At 36.4% G+C, this 21,185-nt stretch overlaps 1 protein-coding gene across 1 annotated transcript in view; it reads right to left on the minus strand.

The window, feature by feature from the left end:
* Positions 1–21,185, minus strand: part of dnah5 (dynein, axonemal, heavy chain 5) — a 138,132-nt gene that overhangs the window by 41,156 nt on the left and 75,791 nt on the right. The window contains 10 exon segments of the mRNA XM_051865331.1: positions 1,522–1,659; positions 2,502–2,681; positions 5,267–5,470; positions 7,534–7,710; positions 10,048–10,162; positions 10,844–11,075; positions 12,009–12,276; positions 17,898–18,051; positions 19,227–19,357; positions 19,773–19,945. Of these exon segments, the coding sequence (XP_051721291.1) occupies positions 1,522–1,659; positions 2,502–2,681; positions 5,267–5,470; positions 7,534–7,710; positions 10,048–10,162; positions 10,844–11,075; positions 12,009–12,276; positions 17,898–18,051; positions 19,227–19,357; positions 19,773–19,945 (1,772 nt within the window).

Genomic DNA, 21,185 nt, shown 5'->3' on the forward strand with positions numbered 1-21,185 from the left:
TGACCTAACAAAATTAATTTTGCCTTATCATTTAATAGACAGGTGTGGTTCTCAGGACACATATTTAAGTGATATTAAATAGTGTCAGGCAGTACAGAGATTGTATGCATGGTATTACAAAAAAAAAAAAAAAAAAAAAAAAACTAAAACCATTAAAATCCTTAAAAAACCTTGAAAATCACCTTTAATTTGCATAAAATGTTATAAAACGTTGAGTAGTTGTATGACTATGTATCAAAGTGTTACTTTACATTTGATACTCTAAATTTAATCTGTGAGAACTAACATAACACTACCATATCTAGCCTTTTTTTTTTTTTTTTGGCTTTTTAATGTTGAGCCTTTTATTAGATATGACCATGAAAGGTAAAATGAATTTATAGGTTCATAACGTGGAAACGGGACACAAGACTGTCCAGACTCAAACCTGCATCCAAAGATAACTATGGGTCTAACATGTCAAGGGCACGTGCCTTTCTTCATTTTAATTCCCAGGGTACAGATGCCCACTTCTTTGTAGAAGGAAATCAGTAAATTAGGAAAACTAATTACAGTGCTTAAAGTCAATTCGTAATTTTATTCAATCATTGGTTTAAGTAAACATCTGTTCTCTTAGGTATGATCAGGCCTGACGTAAATCAACCCCAAAGGATCAGTGAGTCGCAAGCTGTTAATCACACAATTATCAACTAAATTATGAAATGTTAGGAAGGCTCGTTATACATTGTGAATTGGAACATTGATGTTTGCTTCAAACCATTTATAAAGTTAGTATTAATTTTGTAGAGGCACACAGAGTACAAGCCTGAATGATTCATCTGCAAGATGGGTTTAGGTTCTATTTACAAAATTGCTCATTATATCCAATTTTATGCACAAATGCTAATGAGTGATTGGGTATTTACTTCAGGCACTAAAAGACAGCTGATTCACCATTTTTCACAGAATAATTAGAGAGATAATTAGAAAAATTTGGATTGTGGTACTTTGAGCTACAGCTGGAATATAGGGCAAATAAGAAAAAAAAAAAAGAAAAAAAAACCTTTTGTCAGTGATTTCTTTGGAGTTTAATTTAAGTTTGCTGATCAAACCCAATCAAAACCCCTGTTTTTAGATTATTTGTGTCATGATAATGAAGTAGCTTTAGGTGTGTTCACACCATGCCGTAATTACGGTATTCACAAGATGTGGGAATGGGAAGTTTCTGAGAGCTCTGACTTGTACCACGCAACCACTGTACCACCTGACCACTTCATATTGGTGTTGATAGTGTTGCCATATAAACATTTTCAGTCTGAGGATGTGAACAGCTCCCAGTATAACATAATGTGTTGCCATCTCGCAATTACGATAATTATGACATGGCGTGAACGCAGCATTTGATGCTAAGCCGGGGTGTCCAATCCTGGTTCTGGAGGGTGAACGCCCTGCAGAGATTAGTGCTAACCTGAAAGTTTCTAGTAAAACTGAAGACCCTGATAAATTGTACCCCTGCCCTAATCTATCTAACACAGTGGTTACCTGTTTTTCCATCATGGCCTTCTCATACTCAGCCTGAACTACATCCAGCTCTGCTTGCTTAGCATCCAGTTCTGCCTGGGCTTTCTGGAGGTCCACATTAGCTATGGTCAGCCTGTTCTCCTGCACAGCCAGATTAGCCTGAGGGTGATGGAGAAAAAGAGAGTTCTGAATGATCCTGCTCCTGAAAAACCACAGATTACAGCAAGGATTTCTAATAGGAAACAAGAAATCATTTTCCACCGAACAAAACCCCAAATGTTTTTTTGTTTTGTTTTGGGGTTTTTTTCCACAGTTGCATACAGCATTTGTCAGAAATGGTCACACTATGGAGCCCTGAGTGTTTTTTTTTATTATTTTTTTTTTTATGCTTTTACATTTAAGAGCAAGATGTTGACTTTTGCCTTAAAATCAGTTTAAGAATCCAAATTGCATCTACACGTTAAAATACATTTATATGTATAAACTAAGGATTGAACTTTGAACCTGTTTTTCTTTTATAAATTTCAGTATGCATTAAGATAAACCTTTAAAACATAATGATCATAATTTGGGATTCTGCGTACTTGTGCACATGTACATCTGGAAGTTTTGGCATTAAGTTGATTTTTAAAAGTTACTTGCTATTATAAAACTAAATACATGCACATATCTGCTAAAGGTTGTCAAGTTGAACTAGGAGTATACTATTAAAGCTAACAAAATGAACTAGCAGCAACTAAAAGTGGGATTTCCTTTGGTCATTTACAAGTGTGCATCTGAGCCTTCAAGCAACTGATTGAAACTAAACTAATTAAACAAAAGATGACAAAATAATAAATGATGACCAAACACATGTAAAGAATAGTCAAATAATAATAGCAATTCATAAACTAAACCATAGATTTGACAGTTTAAATTATGGCCTGTTGGTAAAAAAAAAAAAAAAAACCCTGATAACGTGACAGGGTTGCATCATGTGAAAAAACATCAAGTGATCTTACCTTCAAAGGAAGCACTTCTTTATTGATAGAAAAGAAGGCAGCCATTGCTTTGGTCCAGGAGCAAAGACCTGCAACATTGCCGCACACCCTCTTGGCTGTTTCTATGTTATAGTCTAACATGTCAAAGTACGGAGAGAGGAGTTCCACCACCTCCTCATTGATGGTGTCTTTGGGAAATTGCTGCAGGACAATACAAAAGCTGGAGTAAAACAATACTGTACAAAATACGTTACATATTTGAAACTCTTGAAAATGAAAATATTATTTAATATTTGTTGCTCAGGCTCCTGTAAAGTTGTGAGAAGATACAGATCATGCATGGAACCTTATCTTAAAATCAAACAGACAGCCTTTAAAATACATTCTAAGATATATCAGTATACTATACTGTGTGTGTAAGATATTGTATTGAAACTCTTGAAAATGAAAATATTATTTAATATTTGTTGCTCAGGCTCCTGTAAAGTTGTGAGAAGATACAGATCATGCATGGAACCTTATCTTAAAATCAAACAGACAGCCTTTAAAATACATTCTAAGATATATCAGTATACTATACTGTGTGTGTAAGATATTGTATTGATATATATATATATATATATATATATATTATACAACAGTTCTTTCTGGTTCTCAAATCTAATTGGCTGAGAGGTCTTCCCAGCCATGCGATATTCTACCAGTATCGCCACGGGAACCGATTCACCATTTGAATATGCGATTTATAGGTAAACATAGCGCCTATTTGAAAATTTGTTTAGATGCTTTAGGAGATGCGAACTCCAGGCCGTCAGCAAACCGTTCAGTACTCATGTACCCGCAGAGAACAGCTTCATCTCAGTCAGTCCTTCGGGAATTTGCAGCTGGCTCTTATGTAGATAGTCTTTAAACATGAGGTATAATTAGTTTTGGGTATATCAAATGGGTCTTATCTTTGGTCTTATTAATCTAGTACTTGTTCCAGAGCTAATAGATTTGGCTTAAGGGCTAAATTAAGTTTCATAACTTTATATTTACATTGAAATTAAATACTGTACTAACTAAAGCACTGCTTTTTGTATTTTTGACTGAACTGTTTGCTTGTGTTTATTTCTTATTTTACTTCTTATACTGTTATAATGGCTATTGTTGTTAATTTAAATATTATTGTTCAATAAATAATATTTTATATAAATAACATGCCGTATTTTTTGGTACTGAGAAAGAGTCCGTTAGTGATTTCGACTTCAGTGAAAGTTACATTAATACGCCATGAGATGGCAGCAAAGACTGTCTTTATGAGTGAGTGAGTCAGTCGCAAAGACTTTTATATTGAAATGGACTGAAACAAGGAAACAAGGACAGTATAGCCCCTCACTGCAGAACACACGAGATCCAGGGGGCAGAGATGGGTAGGTTAAGGAATATGTAAAGTGGGAGGAGTTGGATCCAGATCCAGGGGGTGGGGATGGGTAGGTTTAGATCCAGGGGGCAGAGACGAGTAGGTTTAGGGATATGTAAAGTGGGATGAGTTGGATCTAGCCCCCTGGATCTTGTGTTCTGCAGTACGGACCATCTCAACAAGGACGTTGTTTTTACTTTAAACAACATTTTACGAGACACATCCGACAAATGCATTGACTAGCACTGTCATGGGAATGTCTTTAATGTTAAAAGGGCAAAGACAAAGATATCGCTTTCCTCAGCAGACATTCAAACTGATTTTGTGATTATGAATATAAGATTGACCTGAAGAATATCAGCTAGATGCAGGTAATACACTCTCTCAGGCGATCTCTCTATCATAATTCTCTACATATTACAGTGAGTTTCAATGAAGCGACTCAACGTTCCTTCGTTACTAGTTCTAAAGTGACGTTGAACTGTTAAACTGTCAACTTGAGATTTGAATCCGTGGTGGAAGGAAGAAGTTCCTCACAAAAGAGGGTTTTTAAAGACACTCCGTTGTTGTTCTTATATATTTACACACTTGTGCTGTCAAACTGTTGTATAAACGCAATATCACACGAGTGAGTAATATAGTAATATATATATATATATATATATATATATATATATATTAAGAGAAGGTATATATGTATTAAGAGAAGGTATATATGTATTTTGAATAAATTCTGTTCTTTTAAACTTCCTATTCATCAAAGAATCCTGGGAAAAAATGTATCACAGTTTCCAGAAGAGAAAAAAAAAATATTAAGCAGCTCAACAGTTATCAACTTTAAAATTAATAAGAAATGTTTCTTCAGCACCAAATCAGCATTGATTTCTGAAGGATAATGTGACATTGAAGACTGGAGTAATGGCTGCTGAAAATTCAGCTTTGCCATCACAGGAATAAATTTTATTTATATATAAATAGTGACATATGGAATATGTTTGCCGCCCACACATGCATATCAACAACGCGGTGTTCAGAAACTTGGTCCATTCATTCACAGTGGATCAATAAAATGGAAACAGTGTAGATTTGGTTATTCACTAGAAGACATAATTACTGTTTCAATGGGACAGATTGCTTTGTTGTCACAATGTTGTCACAATGGGCTGATATGGAAGAAAGAAGCCGTTTATACTATATTACATAGAATTCATAACAGAGAAAAGGCTTGTTTAATTGTGTGGGTGACAGAGAATGGGAAATAGTCATTAAAACCAAAATAACTGTTTTTTAGTGCAAGAAACTGACTTTATATTATAAGTTATATCACCTAAGGAGGAAAAAAATAAATAAAAAGACTGGTCGAGGTATCTGGTAGACTTAATACCTGTAGACTGCCCAGGAAGTTCCCAGCAGTCATGAGTTTTAGTGACTCTTGCCAGGAGGGCATGGTGCAGTTTTTCTCAGGATCAATTTTCACCGTGTTCACTCTCCTCTGGAAGAGTAACAACACACAGTCCATAATACGCATGATGAGGTGGGGCGGTCTGCCCAGTGTTCGCACCGTAGCAATGTCTGATGGCTTTATGGTCTGTTTACAGATAAACAGGGAGAGAAATACAGCATCTTGTTAGCATTCTGACATATGAACTAGTATGCAGCAGTTCTGTGCATATCTGTGTATAACTTATTCATCCGAGTGGCAGCTGTTGTGGCTCATGGTTGACAAAGTTTAGCACACATCAGCTTAATGAGCAATACATGATGGGTTTATATTTATGAATAAGTAGAAAGATCATTTGAATCAGTGGGAAGGAGGGGGATGGAGCAGGAAGGTGTGTATTATATTGTTGATAGCTGAGGATGCGGTATACAGTAAATGGTAATATAAAGTGTAAAGGAGAGTGTGAATGGGAGATGATAGAAAGGGAAGTGGTAAAGAGAGGTGTGATGAAACACTGAAAAGGAGAAACAAGGACGGGAAAATGCAGATGACAGATGTGAAAGGTATAAAGGAGCATGGTTTGCACTTTATGGAAAATAACAGAATGTTTTATGTTTAATATTAAGGGGGGAGTGGTTAATTTTGCATGTTTACATCTGATAATGGACACAGTGACATAATGGCTTATGAAGTCGATGAAAAATTAATATTCAGAATGGACAGAAAGCTAAACAATGTTTTTTTCTGTAGTGTTCGTAAAAAGTGATAAATTATAGTCAAACACATAGGTTCAACATTTAAACATTTTGTACATAGTGTTCTTAAATAGAAACCAACAGTAATAAAAAAAAAGGCAAAATTCCTTTTTTATTTGTATTTGTAAATTATAGATTTTGTAAAAATGTATTTGATTAAACATACACTGACATTCAAAAGGTAGGGGTCAGTAAAAATGTTTAATGATTTTGAAAGAAGTCACCTAAGGTGCATTTATTTGATCAAAAATATGTTAAAACAGTAATATTGTGTAATATTATTACAATTTAAAATAACTGTTTTCTATCATAATATATTTTAAAATGTAATTTATTCCAGTCATGGCAAACCTACATTTTCAGTAGCCATTAATCCAGTCTTCAATGTCACATAATCCCTCAAAAATCATTCTGATATGTTGGTTTGGATTATCAGTGTTGAAAAACACTGTGCTGAGGAAACCATGATGCTCTTTTTTTTCAGTAATCTTTATTTTATATACAAATATATTTTGTAACATTATAAACGTCTTTACTGTCACTTTTGATCAAGTTAATGCATCCTTGCTGAATACAAGTATTAACTTAATGGCAGTGTAGCTGTTAGTATGATGTCTTTATTAGTATTATTTTCAATATATGCTATATGCCACAAACAATCTTTGTTAATCTTTCTAACAAACTCTACAGTGTGTTGTCAGTTTGGAAGTGAGTGAGATGTCACTCTTGATCCCTTCCTCATTCTCTCCCCTCTCTCCCTTCACACCCTCCTACCACTCCTGTGCTTCTGTGACTCTTCCAAAAAGAGTGCTAAAAACAAAAAGAGGTGGGGGTGGGGGGTGTCCATGACCCTTAAAAGCTTTCAGAAACTCACTGAAGACAACGTAGGACAGTGTTTCTTAACTGTGGGTGGCTGGATGAATAATTCAAAATGTATAAAATATCTGATTAGAATATTACGCCAAATAAGTACAGTAAAACTATTACATATAAGCTATATTATTTATAAGCTATATAGTAGTAATTTAAATGTATCGTAGCTATTATTTTTGTGACACTGTGACTACTCTAAAAATGCTCTGCACTATCGAAAACATTTAGAAATGTACACAAGAAAAAAAGGAAAGAGTCCCAAGAATGATGGGATACATTATGGACAGATACATGGGAACGACGGAGTGGGCAGGTGGTGGAGAGAAGAGGTGGGGTATGTGTTTGGGTGGTTGTATGATTGAGTGGGTGTGTGGGGTTGGTTAGAGGCGGGTGCTGTCAGACCCCTGCTTGCTACGAGACCACCTACAGCAACCCTGCCATCACACGGTCTATTTTTACACCCTCATAGGCAGCATGTAATTACGCAGAAGCTGCAGGCACCAAAATGCCCCACGAACATCACACTCCTCTCATTCTCTCCTCTCCTATGCTACCGTGTAATCGCTCCATATTGTTCCTGACCTGCAGTGCTGCCTCAGCCTCTTCCAGAGCAGGCCTGGCTGCCTCCAACTTCTCTTCAGCGATGGCCTTGTCTGCAGAGATGCTGTCAACTATGGCCTGTGCTTTATCTTTGACCTTTTGAACTTCAACTTTGACCTTTTCAGCAGCCTGAGCCTTCACGGTCACCTCCTTCAACACCTGAAACAAAAATGAGAAAACGCTAATATTGTAATATCTGTAGCATTTCATGCTATAATTCGGAGTCTGAGGTTATTAATTTATCATCCTAATGTTTCAAAGCTCAGTATTGATCTTTAGTTAGCCTGTGACTGGCAGGAAAGTCTTAGACTGAATGGATGGATGCAGCATGACGGATTTCATGTAGAATACGTACAATGAAATGTATTTTTCTAGCCCTTTTACAGGAAAATGTTTCGAAATGTTTTGAAAATAGAGGCAACATTTCTTTTGTATTGTAACATACACCTGAGTGCAACAGACTATTAAAGGGTTAGTTCACTCAAAAATGAAATTTCTGTCATAAAGTACTCACCCTCTTTCCAAACCCGTAAGACCTTCGTTCATCTTCGAAACACAAATTAAGATATTTTTAATGATTTTTTTAATCCTCAATAGAAAGCAATGAAATGACCACATTCAAGGTCCAGAAAAGTAGTAAAAACATTGTTAAAATAGTCAAAGTGACTACAGTGGTTCAACCTTAATGTTATGAAGCGACAAGAATACTTTTTGTGCACAAAAACAAAACAAAAATAACAACTTTATTTATACCTTGAATGTGGTAATTTCGTTGCTTTCTATTAAGGATAAAAAATAATTAAAAATCATTAAAAATATCTTAATTTGTGTTCCGTAGATGAAAGAAGGTCTTACAGGTTTGGAACGACATGAGGGTGAGTACTTAATGACAGAAATTTCATTTTTGGGTGAACTAACCCTTCAAAAAAGAAAAGAAAAAAATTCTATGCATTAGTTGTAGCATTTTGAAATCTAGGCATTGCACTCAAAAGTGGAGGCAGATGATTGAGAGCTTGAAGGCACATGGTTTAAGCGCATTCAATGACAGGAGAAGTCCAGCATACATCACCAGAGAAGTCTGTTGTTTTCTCCCGAAGGACCAGCTATGATATTTTGGTTAAATATTATGAGGTCAAAACATTTTTTAAAAATGAAATGATGAATTTTCAGACTGCTTGCACTGGAGTGGTCCATGAGACAACTAACGTGAAAACGGACTACTTTCGCATCAATGGAAAGCATATTTACACTGTCTGAATCGTTCACTATCCTCTATATAGTGAACTATGTGCCATTCACCATATAGAAACCAGTAAATGTGTGAACAAATGACCGATTTCAGCTGCAGCTTCAGCGTCTGTTTATAGTGTAGGAGGGGGCGGGACTTCAGATTCGAGGGAGCATTTGATTAGACAGAAGATTTGATGAGAAGCTGAAGTGCGCGGTGATGTCATGAAAATCTGTGATCCATTTAAGCAGAAGTGAGAGACTGTAAGTTTTGAATGTTTACATCTCCTAAATGCGAATTTTGTCATTGTTTTGGAACACACCAGCTTATTCATAACCTTAAGCCTAACATATTAATACTACAAGCTAAAAAACTTACATTTTGATTTTAGGGGGACTTTAATGGCAGTTTGTACAAGGTGAGAAATCTGTGATTGTATCAGTTACTGCAATAATCGGTAATGCAAAACTGACTGAAATATTCAAATAACTGGGGCCACTGATTGATTAAAAAATCAGCATCTTGTGCCACGAGAGACATTGTTTTAAAGAATATTTCAAATTAAAAACAGACTGACTTTTAAAAACATGTTTGGATTGGATTTTACTGCCTCTAGTGGTTATTTCAGCTAGAAACTGTAGTTAAATGTATGCACGGCATAGGTTTTGCGGAAATGTACTTTCCAGAAGAGTTTGGTTAGATTTTTTTAGGTGTGTTTCATTAGGGATGGACTTAAACTCTGCAGGACAGTGGCCCTCCAGTACCGGAGTTTCCCCATCCCTGATCCAACCTGGTAGGACTTGTATTCTCAAGATGAGCGTGCAGTCAATCTGCACAAGATGACCTGCACAATAGGTTAGTTGTAAATAACTACAGGCCCATTATTTCTTTTAGGGACAAATGTCTTCTCCCTCGATTTGCCCACAGGACAAAAACATGTCGATATCTGAGTCATAAACTGTTGTACTCTGTCCCTATACAACAAACCAAGTAGTGCAATATCGCCTGAAAATTTCATTTTTGGAATGATGACTCAAGCAATCAATCAAGTATGGACAGGGAGCTGACACAGCCCTGAGGAGCCTCTGTACAAATTGACCTTGGCTTTGAGAGAGTTTTGCTAACCTTTACCATCTAATTATGGTTAGAAATGATTAATACCATTTTAAAATAGAATTAATTGGAAATTACATACAGTATTTGGGGAGACAATTGTCTGGGTAAATTATCAACAAATACACACAGATGCTTTCTACATGATTATTTACCATATCAGCCTTCTCATTGGCTATCTGAAGTTCTTTCTCCTTCACCTCCAGCTCTTTGCTGAGGGCAGCAACAGACTCAGAGGCCTCCTTGAGTTTCTGGAGGCCAGTGTTCATCCTAAGGAAACAATACACTTGGATAGGAAAATTTATGATACATGATTCCAGACTCCACATCACTTTTTACAGAGAGTCAGGGGGGAATCCACCATGAATGAATTTTGCCTGCTGATAATGTTGTTTATTTGCACATACTGTTTGAGTTATTTTAGCTCACGGTTCACTAAATGAATTATGCAAATCTGGAAACAATACACAAGCACCCACAAAATATTTCAGTAGGTTATGGAGGATGCAGCAGATTACTGCAACATGGCGTACTTTGCGGGCATTTTACAATATCACTCCACAGCATCCAATCTGTCATCTCCTTTCCATGGTCAATGATACTACAGTAATTATGCAAGGCAAATAATGCAGAGTTTTTGAATAAGGTAGAATTTCGTAGTTTAATTTACATAGAAAGGTGACACGTTTGGACTTAAAGGATTAACAACTACTTTATTCAAATACCCAAAATGCAGCACTATTTCAACAGCAGGTTTAGCTTCTGGTTAAAATAACATGCAAGTTTTTACAGTGCACAAAATTGATGCAACTCTTTAGTAAATTCGACCCTCAGAGTCAGGGCATAATACAAAATGTTTATAGCTTTTATATAGATCACTATATATTATTTTCTATATTTTTATTTTCCTTATTAATTTAAGCTCTTGTTTCTAGTTTTGATGATACTGACCTTTCGGCGAGAGTCTGAACCTCTGAGTGCTTCTCTTTGTAGATGGTTTTGTAGTCGTGGATAAAGGACAGGTAGGATTTGGGTGTGACATGTGTGGAACGTCGGTACCGCTGAAAATAATCTGCACACTTTTCTGCCACCCCATCCTGAAAAGAGCCCATGCACTGAACCACTTCCCCCTTTACCTCAGGAGTGCAGTCTATGTCATACATGGACAGGAAGTGTTCTGACACTAAGGAAATAATAAACAAAAAGCCATTTTGTATTATTTCTTTGCACAATACATAAACTGTTTATCTAGCAATGGCCACAATCACATTCATTTTGCAACGACTGATTGCTGTGATGCTTTTCTTGATTGTCTTTCAATACATTTAAATTATTGCTTGACTCTCTGCTACATTAACCCTCGTGTTCCAACAGAGCAGAAGAGCTGTTTTCTAAAATATGTTTTATTGAAATTGTTTGTGGAACATTTTGTGCTATTCCTAAATTACTTGTTTTCTGTCTGTGTTAAAATGTGGAAACAAAAATGTACTTGGACAATAAATCATGGTGGCTATTTTCAGATTATAAGCATTATAAGACCTTGGTTTAAGTGTTGATTTTTACAGGTAATCGGGGGTTTAGACCTTGTTAAAAGATGCTGGGTCTTCATTGCCAGTCATTCAAAAGTAGTCATGTATTCTGAATTTTTTTTTTCTTTTCTTTTTTCCCCACACGTAACATGCAAATCACAAAAAGGGCATTATTTTACAGTAAATGCTTCAATAGTACCAATTTTTAAAAGCTCTTGATATGTGAAAGACTTTCCCTCATTTTTTTTTTTCTATTCTAATATACCATTCACTTGTTTAATATCAGTCACTTCGAATTTACAGCAAGAGGTTAAAAAAAAGTCTCTGGAACTGATTACCCATGAAGCAAAGGGGTCAAATTGGGCCAAAACTATTTGGAACAAAGGGAAAATATTGGCAGTTCATCAATCCAATCCATCCATTTTCTGTATGCTCCATTGTAGTTTTTGTTTGATTCAGCACAAAATGTGCTGCACTCCCTCATAAACATGAGATATTTGTGATTAGGGCATCAAAATCACCACCAGATTTTAGGGAACCCTTGGGTATATTGGACCTCCTTGGGTCTGACATTTCAAATTACTGACCTGCGATCAGAGCATCTTTGGGCCAGCGACTAAACCAGTCCATGGTGCATCCTGAAATAAGAGCCGGAAACTTCAAAGCTCGATTACGGAACCTCTCCCCAACTGGAGAGAAGCACAGAACCACGTGAAGGTTCTGCCTCACTCTGCTCATAAAATAATCATGTAGGTTTTCATTCGTGGGCGGTCGCCGTGGAAACTCTCGCTTCATGACTGGAATGAGGTCACTAATAATCTCGTCGATCTCATCTCGAGCAAACAAATTGGACACCTGTGGCAGAGAGAATATTTCACACCTTATTAGATTAAACCTAGCCCTGGTTTCTCTGGGAATTTACAACAAATGTACAATTTTGACATAATGACACACCTGAGGGGACAAAATTACTCCTTCTAGAGAGGGAAGAAGACGTTTTAAATGTTTTTAGTCGTTCTCTGAATCACTGAAGGGAGAGTTCATCCAAAAAAATAAAATAAATAAATAATAATAAAATATATATATATATATATATATAAAAGTCCGGTGAGTGGCGCTAAAAGCTTAACGTTTAATAACGTACACCTACACTAAGCCCTAAACCTCCCCGATAGTGTTAACAAAAGCAAATGTGACATAAAAATGCAATCGTAACCATGGCATTTTAGCTTGTTTTTGAATTCTTGTTTTTGAGCTCTTTTACCGTGACTCATCTTTCACAGGATTCGTACCTGAGCTCTTCAAATCGCAAGTACAAATCTGTACAAGCTGAGCTACCAAGCAAGTTTGTTACGTCAGTAAAACTAAATGTTTGGAGCTAGGCAAGTGATGCAAACTACAAAATATATTTGTTTACAAATGATTCACTATGGTAAAAAGTGTTTTGAGGTCATAACATTATTGTGCAAGGAGCCACGTGAAAACAAATCTTTATTAATCCATAATCTGGCCCTGTAATCATAATTGTGTGTAAAAACGATTAAAAGTGTTTCACTGACTCTAGTGTTCATTTCTGTTAGAAACTGCAGTGATATGTACATATTGGTACGTATTTTGCATTTTGCAAAAATGTTGACACAGGTAAATTTTTCCAATGAGCCTGTGTTGGTTAAATTGGTAGCCCCTGGTTACTGTGTAGCAATACATGGCAAGGAGCAGCTTGAACATTCTTCAAAACGCCTCATTTTGTGTTCCACAGAAGAAATAATGTATTATGGATTCAGAGAGTGAGTAAATGATCACAGAATTTTTATTATGTAGTAAATTGTTCCTTTAAAGTGATAATATGCATTGGAAATTAATTCATTGAAATGATCAAACATAAAACATGTAACAGATTGCCTCAAATTAATTCTCTGTGAAGCATTTGGGGTACATTAGAGTTAGGATCTTCCAGGTGGTGGTAAGCATTTACTTAGGTTGATCACTGTAAGTCAAGTGTTTTTTTTGTATTTGGATCCTTCAATGCAATACACAAATCATGGGTGCACACCAACTACACTTCATGGGTTCACATGTTCATGTAATCAGATGGATATTTGGTGTGCTGTCCGAGGGGAGGGCCCCGCGTTCAAACCCAGAGTACTCCCCCATCCTTGACTGGGATAGAAACAAGTGAGGACTTGGGGTGACAGAGGGATGCAACAAAGCTGTCACTGAACAGAGGCGAGGGACGACTAAATATACAGGCCTCTCTTGTACTGATTGGTTGAATTACCTGAATGTGCTCCTTTAACTTTGTTAAATTGTTAAACTAATCATACAATTACAATTAAAACCACTATAGATAAATTAGCAAAATACAAAATAGGAGCACTTTAATTATTTTTTATTAAAATATTAATATTATAATCATTATAATTTGTGAAACGTTGGACTGGTAATTGATTTCATGAAAATGTCCTCCTTTTACTTGATTAGCAGCATCACCTGAACTATTCCAGTATGATTTGAGAATGTTCCAAGAATAATTTTGTGCTTTTTTTAACAAAGAAGTTAACATGTATTAAATAGTAATTAAATTAGGATTTTTTTTTTTTTTTGTTGTTGTTTTATATTTTCAGAAACACTAAAACTCAATTTATTTGCAATGTGGTCTGAAACTCCTCCACTGTATAAGACAATGTTATTTTATTAGAACAGTCTACAACAGTTTGTCAGGAGACAAAAAGCTCTCAGAAGGACTACAAATGGATTAGAGCATGACTGGAACCAGGCAATATTTCACTTAAGTTTGGCCACACAGTCCTCCTGCTGCATGACAAAGTACCACACTCTCAGTCTCACGGAAATACAGCAATTACCATGAGATAAAAAAGCTGGAGTCTGTCTAGTCATGTCTCTTAAAGACTTATCTTGCTGTTCTGCTCCCTTTTCAGAATCTTAGATAATAACTTGAACTAAAATCCATTTGTTATTGCATCTGTCTTCCGCATTGACATCCCAGTCTCGCCTCATCAGTTTCCCAACTAAACCCCGAGATCCTCAGTATAACTGAGGGCTTGTGTGTTTCATTAATATTCTTGAGCAGGGCCATCTCTCCCCGGGTCCTTGAGTGCTCTTCTCCTCTGCAGTCAATTCTCTTTATGTACTTAACTGCCTGATTAATGAAATAACAACCTTCACCAAATCTGGCTGACCAAAAACCTTTCTAAGACTTTATGACAGTTTTAAAAACCCCAAGAGGTGCACCCTGCGGTTGAATTATAGCCAATTATTCTCGTACCCCTTTATTTATTCAGCGATGGTGAGAAAGACACATTGGAGCATAGTGTTAATTAAACACATTTAGTCATTTGTAAAGCTCTTTATTCTTCCTAGTGCTTATTCTCTTACTGTCTTCCCTGTGGCTACCTACTTTTCTCTCTCTTTCGTATAGGTCCATATGGAATCTTTTCCCACAGATCTCTGCAAAATGTTCTGCAGATTTCCACAGAATTTCTTTCAGTACATTCTACACATTTCCTACCCCTTGCGTTTTTGTATATAAAAATTTAAAGCAAATTTGATTATGCTTTTAGCTACCATAAAAACACATCCTTAAATTAAACACATCTTCTCATATATTATGTTCTGCAGTGTAATAGATCTAACTATACATTTAATGTAACTTTACAGTAAAATAGCATTAAATTTACAGTTTTTTTGGAAAGTGAAAAATAACAAGTCATTGTATAATTTACAGTGGCTGCGTCCGAAATCGCGATTCTATATAAAAAGTACATTCTATATACGTATATATATAGTACGAATGCGTGTAGTATGAACGAATTCGGATGTACTACATCCTCTATGTTTTTACTGTCACATGACCTACCAGCGTCAGTTACGTCCCTTCAACTCCATTCACAAATCCTCTCCCGTGGCCTCATGGGATAGTAAAGTGTCCATCGTATGCACACTTCAGAATCTCGCTGGAAGTAGTAAGTCTATACTATATAGTAGTACTATATCGTAGAGTAGTATTCGATTTCGGACGCAGCGAGTGAAAAGCCGTAAATTGACATTCCCACATTTCCCTGTGTGACACTTCATATTTGATGTATTTTCATTGAAATAACTGTTTCTTCTTAGATTTTCTAATCAGTTATGTACATTAGGGTTTTATGTTACATCTAATGTTGTTAAATTAATTTTTATTGCATTTTTAAAATTTCATTTGTGTTACCATGATGGTGTTTAGTGTCAGTGTGTGAATTACACTGTGCACCTTCTATATATTAGTATTTGTCCTTCTCAGCTTTTGGAAAAGCTACTTGTGACTCTCATCACCACTGTGTTTGGCGGTTGTCAGTGTATTACAAAGGTACAAAACAGATATTAGTACTTCAATAGGTTGGTAAATTAACATTATATCAGTTAATGAAATGCGTTCTTTTTTACTGTAAATTTAAGCTAAATCTGTAAAATCTAAAATGTTGCTACCATATTTTTACAGTAAATTTTTGGCCACCACAGCTGCTGTTTTTTTTTTTTTTTTTTACCGTAAATTTAACATAATTTTTTTTTTTTACAGTGTGTAAAATAAACAGTTATGAACCATAATTATTACAATATAAACCTTTAAATGATACGGTTTTGAACTGTAAAATAGACAGTAAACTAAGTGCTGTCCCGTAAAACCTAAAATGTACTACCATATTTTTTTTTTATGGTAACGTTCTGGCAACCACAGCATTTTGACCTGCAGTTTGACCTGCAACATATTTTTGAGTTGTCAATAACCTAGAGTGTTTTTCTTGAAATTATGTGACTATTTCTCATTCAGGGTCATGAACACACCTGCAATATTTTGACACTCTGAGGTGTTGTGGAATGTGCATATGAAATTTCTATTATGATTGTGATGTTAGGGGGTCAATTTGACTCGCAAATTACATGGTTAGGCAGGTGCACATACCTAAAATTGTGATCATAAATATCATGCCCAGTTTTACAGACATGACTAAGATTAAGCCAGAAGTAAGCTTTAAGCAGCTTTTATAAATGCTCCTTAGGAAAAAAAAAAAGGAAAAAAAAAAAAAATTTACTAGTGTGCATCTTGAGACAAAACAGTGGCACTGACATATTTCAAAATCAAGACAGTTAAGACAGCTTAAACATCAATTTTAGTCTGGGACTAGACTTAAGTCTTGTCCGTGAAACCGGGCACATATGTTTGAAAGTTTACTTTGTAATGCACAAGAAATATTAATATTAAAGGTTTCTGTTTTTACATGATTTTTTGTTGTTGCTTTTCATAGTGTGCTTTTTGGTGAATTGAATCCAATTAAGGTCAAATTGACCTGGAAATTAATGATCGTACCCAGAATTTTACCCAGTGCCCAGTTTTGGCACAAGAAACATCAACATGATCAAGTAAGTAGATTTAAAATAAAATGCTGAAAAGTATATGGCCTCAGTCTCAATCAACTTAAAGGGATAGTTCACCCAAAAATGAAAATTCTGCCATCATTTACTCACCCTCATGTCGTTCCAAACCCACAAGACTTTGGTTAAACTTTGAAACACAAATTAAGATATTTTTAATGAAACCTGAGAGGGTTCTGTCCCTGCGCTGAAAGTACAGGTAACCAAAACATAAAAGATCCAAAAGGTTATAAAAATGAATCTATATGAACCGAGTGGTTTATTCCAAGTCTTGCGAAGAGATACGATTGCTTTATATGATAAAGAGATTTAATTTAGAGTTTCATTTACATCTAAACAATTATCGACACATAAATATAGCACATCACATATGGTAAACATGGAAGCTCAAACATGTATCTTGTGGGTTTGGAACAACAACAATAAATGAAGACAGAAATATTCTCTTGAAATATTTTACTGAAGTGCCCTGTCTTTTTCAATAAATGTAATCTAAATAAACAGTTTGTCTATCGTCTGTCCACCTTCAGCTCTGCAGAAGTGTAGTGCTTTCCCCTGAGGTGCGGTCATGTTAACGCAACACCTCCTCAATGCTGCTCTGTTTGTTTCAGTGTGATGGATGGTTTCCACAACAAGTGAGTGCAGCCAATGCTCTCTGGCAGGTGTCACATTGCAGGCTGCAGAGCTGCCATTTTTTCCTCTCTTTGACAAACCCATCTGTCTTTCTAATATAAAGCAATGCATCCCGTGCCTCACAGATCCCATTTATTTGTGTGTCATTACCACACAGTATGAGCTCTGTAATTTGTCAGCAGACCGGGCAACATGCTCCCTATTTTCATTATATCACCTCAGGAAATCTGACTTATATGCAGTGACATAAAGGTTGAGTTATAGGGGTCATACTTTGTAACCTTGGAAACACATGTAGCTTGGCTAATTTTACCATGCGTTCTAAAAACAAAATGGAACGGCTCAGAATGGATGCTGTGGGGCTTGTGGGGAAGGGTGTTTCTATAAGCATGATGTCAGAATGTTTCTCTGACCTCTCCTGATGAAAGGACGTTGTTCATGTACTCCAGGAAGGATTCATCCTTGATCTCGTTGTCAGTGAAAATAAAGCTGACGCCTTTGCCCTGATGTCCAGCAGTTCTGTACAAGCCCTTCAGGTCCTCCATCAGGTTGGGGGTGTTGTAGGAACTACAGAAAAAACACAAGTTTAGGCATGCAAATCAGCAGTCTGTGATATATATGAATAAATAAAATTTTTATTACAATTAGTATATTACACAGCATATGCTGCCGATGTCCTTAAGAAGGCCCTTTTAATTAAAACTTTTTTTTCAACAAGTGTTTTCTGTATAACAAGAAAATGAACTGATATGTTGCCATTTCACAACACCGTACAAAAGAGAGTTAAGGAATTGGGTGTGAAAAGACTGCCAGGATACAGAGAATTGTGAGCAGCTTGTGTTTTGAAGGCAATAAGGTGAAATCCGTCTGTTTTCTCTGGAGACTCTCACACATAGTTTGAGATCAACACCAGATTCATTCATATTATTATCAAATATAAGCTGCAATGAAAATCTCCAAATACGAAACTGCCAAAGGCTTGCTGCTATCATCACACAGCAAACGAAGAAGAGCACTGTGGAATTAGAGGTGGCTACAGGCAAAACATTCCATTCCTCAGAAAACGATTCCTTCCAAACCCCCAGAGTCAGAGATAAGCCTATATATATATATATATATATATAAAGGAATCACTTGACAGACGGCTCCCTGCCTTTCTACAGACCTTAATGATTAGCAGATATTCCCATTTTCAATTTTAGTACTGAATTATCAATTGCATTGGAAGACAGAGGTCTGAATTGAAAATGTCCAGTCTCATTGTCTGAATTAGACTGAACTGTTGATTGGATGTGGGATCTTTCCTCTTTATAGTCTGCAACAGCAGAGCTAAATTGGAAAGGGGAGGCCAGAACACTCTTATACAAAGATACCATCTACTGGAGTACAACTAAACTGCATTACATAAGAAAATGTGCTTAATGTGCTTTATGACTTTTGACATTTACATAAAGGGAAACAAAAGCACTGCTATTACAGTGATGCATGTTTATTACTGTGCTATAAATGTGTTATTAACTAAGTTATTACTGTGTAATTTAAAAAAGTTCCATTGTAAGGACTGTCTAGTGAAGACAGGCTTTCTACCTGTGATGATGTAGAAATTAAAGTTTAATGCAAATTTTGCATTATCTAGTACTCAAACCATAGGACACAGATGAAATTTCATCTGTCTCCCTGAAGGGGAAAAGTGAATTTGAATAAAGAGGCTATAAATGATTGAGTATGCGAAGGTGACTCACCGAGTGAGTGTAATCTGGAAAGTCTTGTAGCCAGCGATAAAAGACGCTAGTCTTGTCAGACTCTGTTTTCCAGAACCCCCTACACCGACCAAGAGGGCATTTCCCCGAGGGGTCCTGATGATCCGAGAAATCTGTGGAAAGAGTGTGTAAGACAGAGAAGGAGAGAAAGACAGATGCCACCTCATTACCATGCAAAACATTTGTACACACACTTTACATAAAGAAACTCAGAGCACTTGTTTGTACTCTAAAGTAGAACATGTCTGGTTCCTGTAATAGATACAGAAAGTCAATTGGAATAAAAGAAATTTCTTGTGAGTGCTACATTTCTCTTTGTCTTTCATGCTAGAAGGATGCTAATAGCATATAGCAAGGTTATTCTTTTCAGCAGACACAGATGAATTGTTAAAATTGTTCTGTTTTTGAGCCCTGAAAACATTCTCATGATAACAAGGGCAGGATTACCAAACTGGCTAGGGTTCGGCCCTGATGATAACATGCTGTGAATGCAGAGATACAAGAAGTGTAGTAAGATACTCCATGTACCTTAACCAGATGAATCATGGCATCCCTGAAGAAAACCAAATCCATGCCTGCTCCTCTGATGCTCTCATTGTAATGACTCAAAAACATGTTCAGCCTCTCCATTAGACTATCAAAAGATTTGATAGGCTCATATACTTTTGGCATGTCGAAATCAGTTTCCTCTGGTTCCTCACCTGTTCAGATATAAAACAACACATAAATCCTAGATTTCATTCCAATTCAAAAGAGAAACTGCCAATCAACTCCCTATTACACAATATGTGGGTGGGTCCTTTTTAGGTATGTTCAAAGTAACTTTAAGGACAGTCAGTTAATTTGGTAACCATCTTTGTTACGGCAGAGGGAGGATTTATTATTATTTTTTTTTTTAAATGTTAAAAACAGTAAAGAACAACGCTATTATATGTCTGGCACTTTATTAGGTACATCTGTTCAACTGCTCGTTAATGCAAGTATCTAATCAGCCAATCATGGCAGCAACATGGCAGCAACTCAGTGCATTTAGGCATGTAGACATGGTCAAGACGATCTGCTGAAGTTCAAACTCAGCATCAAAATGGAGAAGAAAACTGATTTAAGTGACTTTGAATGTGGCATGGTTGTTGGTGCCAGACAGTTACAACCGAGGTCTGCAGAACAGCATCTCTGAATGCACAACACATCGAACCTTGAAGCAGATGGGCTACAGCAGCAGAAGACCACACCCGGTGCCACTCCTGTCAGCTAAGAACAGGAACCTGAGGCTACAATTCACATGGGCTCACCAAAATTGGACAACAGAAAATTGAAAAAGCGTTGCCTGGTCTGATGAGTCTCGATTTCTGCTGCAACATTCAGATGACAGGTTCAGAATTTGGCATAAACAACATGAACGCATGGATCTGTCCTGCGTTGTATAAACAGTTCCGTCTGGTGGTGGTAATGTAATGGAGTGGGGGATATTTTTTGGCACACTTTGGGAACCTTTTAAATTAAGCATCGTTTAAACCCCACAGACTACCCGAGCATCTCCTTATGACCACAGTGTACCCATCCTTCTGATGGCTACTTCCAGTAGGATAACGCACCATGTCACAAAGTTCAAATAATTTCACACTGGTTTCTTGAACATGACAATGAGTTCACTATACTCAAATGGCCTCCACAGTCACCAGATCTTAATCCAATAGAGCACACTTTTGGGATGTGGTGGAACAGGAGATTCACATCATGAATGTGCAGCCAACAAATCTGCAGCAACTGCATGATGCTATCATGTCAAAATGAACCAAAATCTCTGAGGAATGTTTCCAGCACCTTGTTGAATCTGTGCCACGAAGAATTAAGGTAGTTCTGAAGGCAAAAGGGGGTCCAACCCGGTACTACAAAGATGTACTTAATAAAGTAGCCAGTGAGTGTGCATATATAATTAAC

This window comes from Ctenopharyngodon idella, chromosome 16 (genome assembly GCF_019924925.1).
Source record: "Ctenopharyngodon idella isolate HZGC_01 chromosome 16, HZGC01, whole genome shotgun sequence".
Lineage (NCBI taxonomy): Eukaryota > Metazoa > Chordata > Actinopteri > Cypriniformes > Xenocyprididae > Ctenopharyngodon > Ctenopharyngodon idella.